The sequence below is a fragment of the Vanellus vanellus genome (genome assembly GCF_965231255.1).
Source record: "Vanellus vanellus genome assembly, chromosome: 1".
In the NCBI taxonomy this organism is placed as follows: Eukaryota; Metazoa; Chordata; class Aves; order Charadriiformes; family Charadriidae; genus Vanellus; species Vanellus vanellus.
Window position 1 is genome coordinate 38,378,931 of NC_138905.1, and position 12,424 is coordinate 38,391,354.

Consider the following 12,424-nt stretch of genomic DNA (forward strand, 5'->3'; position numbering starts at 1 on the left):
TCTTCTGCCTTGAACTGTATAATTTGCAAATGAACTGTGAGCCTGCCTTAATGCCTGAGTTGCTGAAGAAGTTTTTTGCCTGTATGAGAACCCTTTCCACAGCCCATACCCGGTCCCTTTTATGGGGAACCAGGCTGAGGAAGGTGACCAGCCTGCACCTTTATTCTCTGCTTTAGTAACGAGTTGATAACAGCTGCATTACTAGTGGCAGTTTCTCTCATATTGGGTATATACTTGCATAGCTTTGTGTTGTCCCCTCCCACGATACAGACAGTTGGCTTGAATGTGGCAGACATCTCGTATGTGCTGTAAAGGAACAGTTGAAAAAACCAGAAGCATCCGCTCTTGTACTGCAAGTTGAGCACTTTTATCCCTCTTGCATGTTATTTTTTTTGTAACTGAAGGACTGTACTGCTAGAATCTCATCCCATAATTTTTAGGATTCATTGCATTTTATCAAGGCTGGTAGGCTAGCCCTGTTTCGGTTAACATATCCTTACATCCTCTGCAGTCAGGGGTGAGTCTTGCTTTACCTTCCTGGCTCTTTGGCAATATGGAAATAGTGCAATCAATTTATTGAGCTGTTTTTTTTGGTGCTAGCAGTTAAATAATAAGTGCAATTAATTGAATAGGGCTGTTCTTGAATGCTGAGGGCTGGACCAAGAGATTTCTTTTATGAATTATAGTGCAACTATAGTTTTTTGCTGATATATACTCCATTGAATTACAAACCCAGAGAGCCCTTTGTTGGGGTAGGTTGCAGTTTACCCCAGTGCAGCTTGGCAAAATTTCCCTGTAGACATAAATACTTGTCTGTATTGTAAAACACCCAGTTAATTACTAAAAACAATGGGGGAAAAAATCTTTTACAACGCACTCCCTACTTCTGATGTATATTGTGGATCAAGTGGCATATAGAAATTTTCTTGTGCATATAGTGAGACCATTGATTGAAAAAACTAAATTTCTAAAATAGATGAAAAAAAAAATTAGAGGGAATAGTGACCATTCTTTAAAACATTCAATATTTTCTCTGACTTTTTCCAAAGTGAAGTCATACTTAGTTTGCTTTTTTTTTGCAACATCTAAAGAACAAATAGAATTAAAAAAAATAATTGGAAGATATTTTTAAAAGTGAAGTGATGTTTGTTTGTAAGATTCTTTGCTGCTCTCTAGACTACTTTTTAGTACTGAAATATTAGGTGAAAGACTGTCTCTCAAACAGTTTCTTTCTGAGCTGCGTAATGCAACACAACAATAGCTATTTATATAATGCACATGCTTCCTTTCCCTGTTAGCTATACTTTGAAAGACTTATTAGTCCTTGAGCCCAGCACGTTCGGAGAATAAAAACCTCCAAAGTTTGACATCTTTAAATAAGCAACCAAATGTTATAAAGAACAAACCTCACTTACAGTTAGGAAACAATATTTACATTTAAGGTTGAAAAGCCAGGATGTAGGAAAATTTTGCTAATTTGGAAGGTGACCTTTAAGTGCACCAAAACCAAATAATTTGTAAGCTATGGCACAGGGCACATTCCTGCAAAATTTGTGTGAATACTGCTTTAGTGGTTCTTGAAAGACAAACAAAGAGACCTGGAATGAAATCTTTATCCCTCTCCCAAATAAGATTGAAGCTAACAAAGGCATACAGCGGCGCTCTTTCAAAGCTTGCCATTAAAACGAAGGCTCTGCAGCACAGCTAATGAGATGGCTCAGAGTGGAAAACAATCTGTTTTTAAGAATGTTTAGATCAAAAGTAATTTCTAATCTATGAAATAAAGTCGCTTTTCAATACCTTTCTTTCACTAGTAAAGCTTTTTATGTTTGCACTATTTACTTCAATCAGATGTTTTCAATTTTACTTTTTTCTTCCTGAAAATACTTCCTAGGGTTAGTTGGTAGTGACCAACAGCATTATTCTTTTTCTCTCTCCCCTATTCACCCACCCCCACACATTAAAAAAATGAAAAAAGAAGAGGGGGAGGAAGAAAGAAACATCTTTTCTTAAATGATTTGCAAGCATCTGTGCTTTAAGCTACTTTTTATGAACACTCCTTAGTAATGACTCAAGGTAAAAAAGCAGAAAAGCATCCAATGTTAGGAAATTGCAATCCAATACCATGTAATTTAAACCTGCCATTGCCTCTCCTGTACTAAATGACATACAGATGGGTAGGTCTGTTCCCTCTACGTTGGGAACACAATTGGTCTTTTTATGAGTGTATATACATTACTAGCAAAAAATATTTTTGTCAGGAGTGTTTATTTCTAATTGTACCATATTTTAATTACTGTCACAATTAGAGTGCTTTTTCCCTGCCGTATTTTGTCAGCTAATTTTTGCAAGCTATTATCAAAGTTATTTGAATATTTGGCAATTTCTGTTACTACATTAAAAAATGTAGTTTTCATTCTCAAAAGCAACCTTAGTGTTATTTTTTCTTTCCTGATGTGATGTGAATTTCTGCACTATGCAAATGTTTTTTTACAGTAATCCTTATGTACTCCTTGGATTTTCTGTGTGAACTAAGCAAAACATAAGACAAGATTTTTGAAGGAGGGTAATTTCAATAGCAACCCTAATTTTTATGACAAGTTTATTGTTGAATGTTTTACAGCTTTGTGCATAAAGAAATTACTTGCTCCTCAGGGCTGCTATTCTAGGGCTTCAACATGAAAAAATACAATGGTTAATGTTATAAAGTAAAAGGATGAGGATGTGACTAGAAGCTAAATCAACCTTATTGGAATTGTAAAGATTTAGAATTGTTTTTCGGCTACTTTAAAGGGTAATGAAATTGTTGGATGTTGTGGCTGAACATCATATGCCCATTACCGTAAGTCTCAAATATAGATGTCTTGTAAAGAATGTTTCAGCTGTAGTTGGGATTTTTTTGCAGATTTTTTTTTAACAGTTGGAAAAATGTTACTTTCTTGTGAATGATTGTGTGCGCGACAGTTTTAGTGTATAACACACCAAAGGGCTTTGGCTGTAGCACATTGTCACTGCTCCAGTGGAATCACCTGGCTCTCAAGCACAATTCTTTTTTAAACTTGGATTGGAAGAAATAATCAGCTGCAGTTCAGCTGAGCCATTCTTCGTGCATTAGGGACCAGTCTGGTCATTGACAAGTGAATGCAGAAGCTATGCTGTGGCCGTCTGCCAAAGCAATTATTCAGGATTTAAGCTAAAAAGGCTCCTTCTCCCATATCCTCTCCCTTCGCAGGGTCATGTAGGGATAAAAAGGACTGTAAGGTGGTCTTTTCCCAGGAGGAGCTGAGGAAGCGGCTGACGCCCTTGCAATACCATGTCACTCAGGAGAAGGGGACTGAAAGGTAAGGCAGGATGAAGGAAACGCAGTCCTCGACACACAGGCGTCTTTCTTTTCTCCCCCTCCTCTTACCGGTGCTTCCTCACCTTCCCCACAAAGTTGCTCCCCCCCCCCCAGGATTTCTGCACTTGTTTACTAACCCCTACAAATTAACACCACTGCAAAGACAAGCATCTGCAGCACGGGGCCGAGGCCAGGGGTCTTGTGCGACTTTTTCTTTTAATGAACACTGCATGTCTTATAAAGTCACCGGGCTCATGTTTAGAGTCTGTTTTTAGTTTACTACAAAATGTGTGGAAGTAATAGCGGTTTAGGTACACTTTTTTTGGAAGACATCACAGTAAGCAGAACCACGAGGAAAATGGCCCCGTGCCAGGAGGCTGGAGTTTTGAAGGTGGCCATTGTAAGTATAGACGTTTTGGCTGCAGAAAGAAGGTAGCATAATTTAGTTCTTTTCCACCCCACTCCAATTTCTTTTTGAAGCACATGTGGAGAAGGTATTTATTGGCTCATTTGTGGTTGGAATGTCAAAAATTTTCAATAACTGCCCTCACATGGCTTTAGTCGCTGGAAGCCAGCCCCGAGTCCTGGAGGAAAAAAAAAAAAAAAAAAAAGGACTCTCTTCCAAGACTGTTTTTAGTGAATAAAGTCTCTCTCTCAGCTGATTCCAGCATGAAGGTAACTTGCCAAAGCTGAGCCATTTTTTGTTGTCTAATTTATACCATTGAGCTTGGCATGAGGCCCTGGCTTTACCTCTGCTCCGAATGTCCTAATGATGTAACTGCGTGTTTTCATTCATGGCCTGAGCGGGCTCGCCACTGCACGTGGGGTCCTGGTTAATGGGCAGCACCCCTCCTGACAGTGCCTACCGGTGGCCCCGTTTGCCAGGGGTCCCCCTCTCCCTCCACCCTGGCCCCCTTCGTCCTCCTGCAGCCCCGGCAGGGCCGGGGGACGCTGGCCTCTGCCGGCAGGCCTACCTTCCCCCCCGGCCCTCCCTCCCTCTTGTGTACGGGACCAACAACGTGATTTAATGCACACAAACAATTGGAGATTAGGTCATTCTTAAAAATCCTGTTTATAAAAAAAAAATTGGACCTCATAAAAAGGGTGAAAGGATAATAAAAACAAGCTGCCGAGCACATAGGCTTTTTGTTGGGCGAGCGCAGCTGATTCGTATTAGATGAATGACCTCCTAGCCTTTTAGATTGTTAACTTAGAAAAATATTCCCTTAAAGCTGTAATATTGCTTTTCAGCTAAAAATATAAGGCGCACACAACTTGAAATCGTGGACCAATTATTTCATTTTCAGCTACTACGCCACTATCGCTCTGGCCGGCTGTGGCGGCCTGACCCAGCGCCACGGCGCTGGACGGCCGGTGCTGCACACCGCTGCCCCACCGCCTGCATGCTGCCAACCACAGGCCTCCAGAAGGGCCTCGGGTTGGGCTACGTATCAGGCGGTCCTTAGGTTTCACTTGCCAACTAGGGGAAGATTCCCGTTTTTCCCCTTTTTTGTTGTTGTTCTGTCCTTTGAACTGTGGGACAATTCGCTTCCCCTCGCATGATACGTAACACCTGAGGCACACTAAGAGGACGTCCCCCTTTTCCTGTGCCTGCCGTATCTGCTGCCTTTAATAAAAAACAACTACCAGCTTCTACATCATGGGGTTTTTCTGTAACATTTTTCTAAAGTCTTAGCTAATTTAATAATTTTTTAAAGAACCAACAAAATGCCTTTATTTATTTTAAAATGTAGTGTTGTTGTTTTCCCAGTGCCTTTGAGGGGGAGTACACACATCATAAAGCTCAAGGAATATACAAATGTGTTGTTTGTGGGACTCCTTTATTCAAGTGAGTATGCGAAATATAGTTTTGAGATTTTTCTTTTAGTTTATGTGCTGTGTTCCTGTGTAATCTTGTGTGTATTCCAGTACTTACATAATCGCATAAGATCATTTAAGTCATTCGAATCGATAAGGGATACAAGAGAAACAATGTAAATAATAATGCTATAGTAAAATTAGTCTTATAGTAAACATTAAAAAATCCAGTAAATAAATAAGATAATAAGACAACTTCAAGGTAAAATAGGTAATCTGACAGAAAAAAAGTAATTTTTTTTCCCCATATGCAGCCGCGCCAAGTAATTGTAACACAGTCTTTCACTGTGCCAATAGATACTGAGTTTTGGATGTTAGCATTACTCACAGGTAGCTTTAAGATTTGGATCCCAGGTAGCGATGCTGTGTCCATGTTACAGCTTTGTATCTTATAATGGAGAAAAAAGTAGATGCTTTTTTAGAATTCAAGCAGTTAAGAAAACAAAACCCAGGAAAATCACATTACTTATTGAGTTTTCATGCATCCCAATTAGCACACGTGGAGGCCTGGGTTAGGAACCAAAGCAAGAATTAAGAAAGAAATAATAACTTTCGTGTCTTGCATGAAAAATACTCTATAGAAGTACTGTGGGAATTACGGCCCTAAATTTGGTGCTAGAAGCAGCGCTGATTGAATTCTCTCAATCACTGCACTGTTCTGCATGGATTCAGTTGTTGCTTATGTGTTTTTTCTTATTTCTGGCTGCTTGTGTTTGTTCTGATGAAGAATTTCATTTTTTTGCTTGTTTTTTTCCCTCAGTTCACACTGACTCAGTCTCTCTCACTTGGAGAGGTACCTTTACAGCAGCATGAAGCAGGATAGTCAGGATAGCACTAATAATAGAGAAAATTGGGTCAGTAATAGGTTACAAAGGAAAATAAAATTGATGTAGCTCCGGAATCACCAGATGTGGCAGTGATAGTTGTTCTCAAGAGACTGTCTGTAAAGATGAAAGAAGCACTTCATCTCTGCTACATTTGATTCCTCTGTTAGGTGGATTACCTGCAGAAACTTCAGTAACAACGTGAATCTTTTGAGTTGGAAAACTGATCGTTACGAACTCAGCCAAGGCAATATTCTCATGTCATGTGTTACTGTGGTACTTGGCTTGGGAGTACAAAGTGGGATCTAAAGTCTCCATAACCTGGTTTTCTACTCTGCCATTTAGACATTCCCCTGCTTACTATAGCTAAGTCTTTATGGGGGAAATCCTGGCTCTGTTGAAGTCAATTCAGATTTGGCAAATGAATACAATGGAGCCAGGATTTCACCTTCTGCCTTCAAGACTGGCTTCCTTTCTGTTGTCTGCTGGAGAAAGAGTAGGGTTTTTTGTGGGGTGAGATTTGGAGAGCAGTAGTTCACATAAACGAACGTGAACTAGTTTCCAGTTGCTTTCACAATCCACTTAATATGGGAAAAAACTGCAATATGAGACTTGCCTATGATTATCTCAAGTGTGCAGTATGCTTTGGCGTAGTCTTGACTTTTTTGAGTTAACGAGTTGCATTTCTCTATGTGAAATGAGCTATATGGTAATGTCCCTGTTTTCAGATTCTCTTTGAGACTCCCCGTGGATTTTATGGGAGGAGAGAGAGGGAAAGAGGGAAGTTGGTTTTTATTTTTAATAAATCCCAGGCCACTGCACACCTGAAAAAAACCCCACCTTGCTGATGGTGTCCCAAGGCTGGGCTGGCCTTAGCCCAGTCTCCCCAAAGTCTTCGTGTTGCTTTGTGAGCTTTTGCCATCTCTGGTCTACATTAAATTCATCCAGTTGTTCTGAAGTGGCTGGCAAGGGTGGGAACAAATGGAGAGGGTGATAGAGGTCCATCTTCTTTTTTTACAGATCCCAAAATATCAGTATATAATGTCTTCATCAACTAGGGAAGATGCTTCAGCCCAGACAGCTAAAAAAGTGAGAAGGAAACATGGATAAGAGAATGCAAAATATATGCTATTTACTAAATTTTCCCCACAGTGTGTAAGTCACCAAAGTATTTTCTTAGGAGTAAGGTGGTAGTACAATACAAAGAAAGTCCATTACCCCATTTAAAATACATGCAAGTGGTTTTTGTGGTGTTCTGTTGTGGGTTTGTTTTTTTTTTTTTTATTTCTAGATAGTCATCTGAAACTTGCATTTCCATTTGTTTCTCATTGGGTGTCCATTAATTTTTTTTTCTTTGTGTGGCTGTAATCTGTAAATATATATATTTGGACTATGGATCTGTCAGTTTAACTGGGAAAGAGATTGGAGCTTCAGCAGTAATATTAACAAACTTCAACTTTTAACATTTCTGATTTACGTTGTTTCATTACCATGTGACACACGAGGTCAGGGAACACATGAATTTTACACTCCAGATGAAAGACCTGGTTTTTGGTACGTCTTTAAAACAGAACTCTGTCTCTATCACAGGAAAGATAAAAGAAACAATTAGGAATTTAACATCTCTTCATCTACCTACTTCTACTAGTGTTATGAGAAACCTCCCAAGCTTTATGGAGAACATGCTTTAACTTTTTCCACAATCAAAGGCGCCTCACACATAAAATCCATAATCATGCCGTTGAATCTAATTATTCCATCTCTGAACTTTCACACCAGACAGTCTCCTACATCCCAGTACAGCTGCCTAAGGAAAGCAATAAATGAGAGAGACAATAAACTAATCTCGAGGACCTTCTTTTTCTGCAAGCCAGCCCTTATGTGGTTTTGTGTTACATTTACTCCAATCTAGCTGCAGGCTTATGCTAAAGGAAGCAGCCCTGCTCGCCCCACCTTTCGCTAGGGTGTTTTTTCAGGGCTCCCCTTTGCTGGACCTCACCCGGTGTGGGTGGAGCATGCCTTGATGCACCACATTGATCCAACAGAAAAATAATCTACTAACAAAAAATATCTCATGCTTATCAACTATACTTGCTCGTGTTATTTTTTTGTGAGCCATGTTTATCATGGCTGGGCAACCTCAGCAGCAAGGTTGTGCATTTCTGTGTCAGTTCAGAGAGACCCACCTGCATGACTCAGATACTCAGTTTATTCTAAGGGCTAAGTGTATTTGCAAGATCGCACCTACCTTAATTTTTCAAGGCATTTTCTTATACGCTATGCAAAAATACCATTCTGTCCACAGCCATGGCAAAAGGAGGTTAGAATGGACCTGAGTGAAATCCATAACTCAGAGGAGCTATTCCATATTTAATAAACCATGGTCATGTCCTTTACCATATGCAGGACTGTGTGAGAAAGGTGTGGCATAGATTGGAACTGGGAAGCCTAGGAGAATGATTTCCTTTTAAAAAAAGAAATGTTATTGTTGTGTCAGTTTCCAATTTTTAGGGCCAAGGAATGAATTGCCAAGTCTTCATAAATCACCCACTGCTGCCTTTATTGCTTCCTGGAACGAATTCTTGGTAATGGTGTTGGCTCTTCTGAACATGCGCTAGGAGAAATAGCAACACCCTGATTCATGTCATGCTTTCATTTGATTTTTGTTGAACTGTGTCAGGTCTTCTCAACATCTCTCAGACATCCAAAAGCAAATAATGAGAAAAGCAAAGCGTGGCTGGGCAATATTGCAGTGCCATTGTACCACTCTTGTCTTCACAACACAAGGGAGGATTTCAGTCACCGGCCTAGATCTATACATGGAATTTCCTTGCCCTGGTGCTGAGTGCTTAATTAATGGTCTTTAAGCTTTCTTAATAATCTTTATATCCTTTGAGCAGGCCAAATGACAAATCAGCACTAGCTGTCTGGCTAGGAGAGCCCATATGAAGTAACTGCTGTCACGTCTCTAGTAAGATCTAATAGAACTACTTGAACAACTTAATCTACCCTGACTGACTCTTCGTTTCTTCACAAAACTTTGTCAAAACCAGCAACTTCTGTTTAATAACATTTGTTTGGAGTAAGCTGGCTCTAACCAGTGTAGGAATTGGTCAGCAGGCAGTATTACCAAACAGTTCTCATCCAAACACAGGTTTTTTACTAGGTCTTGTGTAGCTCCAAGAAACTTGAGGATCTTAAAACTTGCAAGAGTTTCTGCAATTTTTTGTGGCTGTTCTCTAGAAAAGGCTGATGGATTTAAAAATGAGTAAAGTTGTTATCATCAAACATTGGTTTCTTCTTGCTTCATCATATTTTGGTTGAAACCAGCCATTGTTTTGAGTCTGCTGGATGACAAATTGTTACGCAGTCCTAATCACAGAATCGTAGAATCACAGAATCATATACTCACAGAATCGTCTAGGTTGGAAGGCACCTTTAAGATCATCAAGTCCAACCATAAATTTAACACTGCCAAACCCACCACTAAACCATGTCCCAAAGTACCACGTCTATCCATCTTTTAAATACCTCTAGAGGTGGCGATTCCACCACTTCCCTGGGCAGCCTGTCCCAATGTTTGATAACCCTTTCAGGGAAGAAATTTTCCTGATATCCATCCTAAACCTCCCCTGGCGCAACTTGAGGCTGTTTCCTCTTGTCCTATCACTTGTTACTTGGGAGAAGAGACCAATTGTCTCACCAAAAATCAAGACAGCTGAGTGCTCATCTTCCTCAGAGACATTTAGAATCTGGAGGTTTAATCCACCTCTGAGGATGACCATCAATACAAATGTTGCGTTTACTGCAGTCCCTGCAGTAAAGTTGCTTTGTGAATACAGCCCATGGCATCTTCCACGTCTGAATGCACCTGAATGCTGAATCCACATCTAATCCTACCTGAGTGCTGAAAATGTCCCAAGCTGTGTACAGCTTATCACAGCTGCAGCACAGGGCTGTTGCTGAAGCTTGATGTGGCGTTTACTAATTTCTGTCGTGGTTTGGAACAGGACTTCTTCCTCCTGGCCCTCAAGACCCCCCTGGAGCAAGAACGATACAATTCTGCCCTCGGGTGTAGCTGCTGGGCGACTCTCAGGGAAAGGCTTCTTTCACTTGGCAAGTGTGGCGTATAGAAGCTGTGATCATTATAGCAAATGATTCTGCACTCCTAATCAGCTCATGGGTAGTTTTTAATATCCTCTAACTGGCAGCTTCTTGGCTGGTGCCAAATGTTCATTTCGCTAACCTAATCTAAGCAATGAAGTCTGGAAAGATTTTTATGTTAAGGATTAGGAGAGGGAGAGCAAGTTTGGAAAACAAAAAACACTTCATCTCATTTTTTTTTTCCTTGATCCACAAGCCACCTGGTCTTGTTTTTTTCAGTAGATCAGCTCTATTGTACGGGGCTGGTTACTGCCCACAGATGTAGTAAGGCACTGTCTGAATTACTGCAGGCCAAGGTCACTGGCTGCGCAAGGAGCAGGTCGGGTGAGACTGCCAGCTACAAGCCAATACAACAGCAAACCTGAGATTCCCTTTTGCTTGTGTTCTCCGAGTAAGACTATCTCCAGCAGTGAAAACAAGCACAGGAATATGGGTAATCTCACAGTTTGCTAGGCAGAGCACACTTCAGCAAGTATCCTTTCCAAAAGGCAAAAGATTGATGTAGGTTTCCTAGGAGATATGCATTAGAATTCAAAAAAGAAGGAAAAGGGGACTTGAAATGTAACATTTTAAATATTTCAAGGTCTCATTGAGACAAGCCTGTGAAATTGTTTTGATTTACTTATTGCTGAGCATTGCTGAACTGCAAATCCTTGTTGAATGTACTTAGAAATAAGAGGAAATAAATGCAAAGATTTCCATGATCCTAGAGATATGTACAGACAACTTCCACCGATTTTACTAAGAATTTCAACGATATTTAATGTATTCTTTGTAAACTCTTAGGTCTGATATGTAATATCCCCTTTCTGAAATTCACACTGATTTGTATTGACTATTCATCCGTCACTCTGATTGGAAAAGCTAATTTTCAGCTAGTCTTAATATACCTTATGCTTTACTATGTGTATGTATGTGTCTGAAGTAAATTATCAGGTAGGGTGGATTGTGGATCTACAGAAACTGTATATTGCTATATTTATCTCTTTATAACTCTTACATTAAAAAAACCCTGGACAGAACTCACACAGAGACTGCTCATCAATTAACATGATGTCAAAACACTCGTTTTGAATTTGGCTTTTCATCAATATGCAGAATAGAAATTCTCACAGCATCCATCAACAGTGAATCAATCTGTTTTCTGTAGTCTAGGAAAGTAAGATTAAAAATGCATCTTTGACCAGGCTTCCTAAGGAAGTAAGTTCATGATTGTGCTGTCTGTGTGTAAATCCTTTCCTAATAATAAAACTATCATGTAATCTACTTGCCAATTTCAGCCAAATTTGACAGGGGAGTAGCTATTAAACCTCAAAGATATTAAGTTTTTAAAACTTTAATGAAATCAGGAGAGAGATCACATTCAAGCCCTCTCTGAGGAGAGACCTGAACAAGAGTTCAACTATATTATTAGATTATACCAGATAATATTATTGTAAATAATATATATATATTAATGTATTATAACAGAGAATCCACATGAGGGTGTAAGAGAGAGAGAGGCGTTATGAAAGTCCAGCTCTGGGAAGTACCTATGAGAAGTTTCACCTTATTAGCACAGGGTCTTTCCCCTGGCCACAACGCAGCAGCAAGCCCAGCTTTGCTCCTTCTGCTGCCCGAGGAACTACTTGGTTCTTAATGCTCGGGGGCTTCTCAAATTCCCTGATGGTGGGGGTCTCGTAAATTCCTATATAGTCACATCAGGTATTAATTTTTACATTGGAATACTTCTGCATTTTTCTTTCTGGAAGCTTGCCTTGTTATTTGGAGCTTGGGCTCATGAGTAAGATCAGTCACCATTTCCAATTAATGGTTTGCATTTTCAGAAAAGAAGAGCTATGTCCATACTTGTAAGTAACATGGACAAAACACCTCTTCTCTGGCCTTAAAGGCAAGTGACAAGACATGGCGTATGTATGTTAGTCTAAATTCCTCTCCTCCAAAGAAGTGGCCTGGTTCATCCTGCTTGTGAGGAGTGGTCCCTGGCTTGAGCCTCCCCTGCACCTTGCCTAGGTCCTGTCCAGGAGAGTGTTAGTTTGTATGGGTATGACATGGGCCAACTCAGTGTCCAGGGACACGTTTACAACTGAGCGTTTCTGTCCTGGCCTTCTTTAGCTTGCTAGCAATGCTGTAGCCAAGAACGCTGACACTCCAACTTGGTATTTTCTGTACTACTAGGGGCAAACAGGAAAGAAAGAGAAATGATTTTATTCTGCTC

General features: G+C 40.1%; 1 protein-coding gene across 1 annotated transcript in view; it reads left to right on the forward strand.

Moving 5' to 3' along the window:
* Positions 1 to 12,424, forward strand: part of MSRB3 (methionine sulfoxide reductase B3) — a gene marked incomplete at its 5' end in the record, with an annotated part of 87,500 nt that overhangs the window by 30,205 nt on the left and 44,871 nt on the right. Inside the window, 2 exon segments of the mRNA XM_082498687.1 lie at positions 3,233 to 3,341; positions 5,112 to 5,189. Of these exon segments, the coding sequence (XP_082354813.1) occupies positions 3,233 to 3,341; positions 5,112 to 5,189 (187 nt within the window).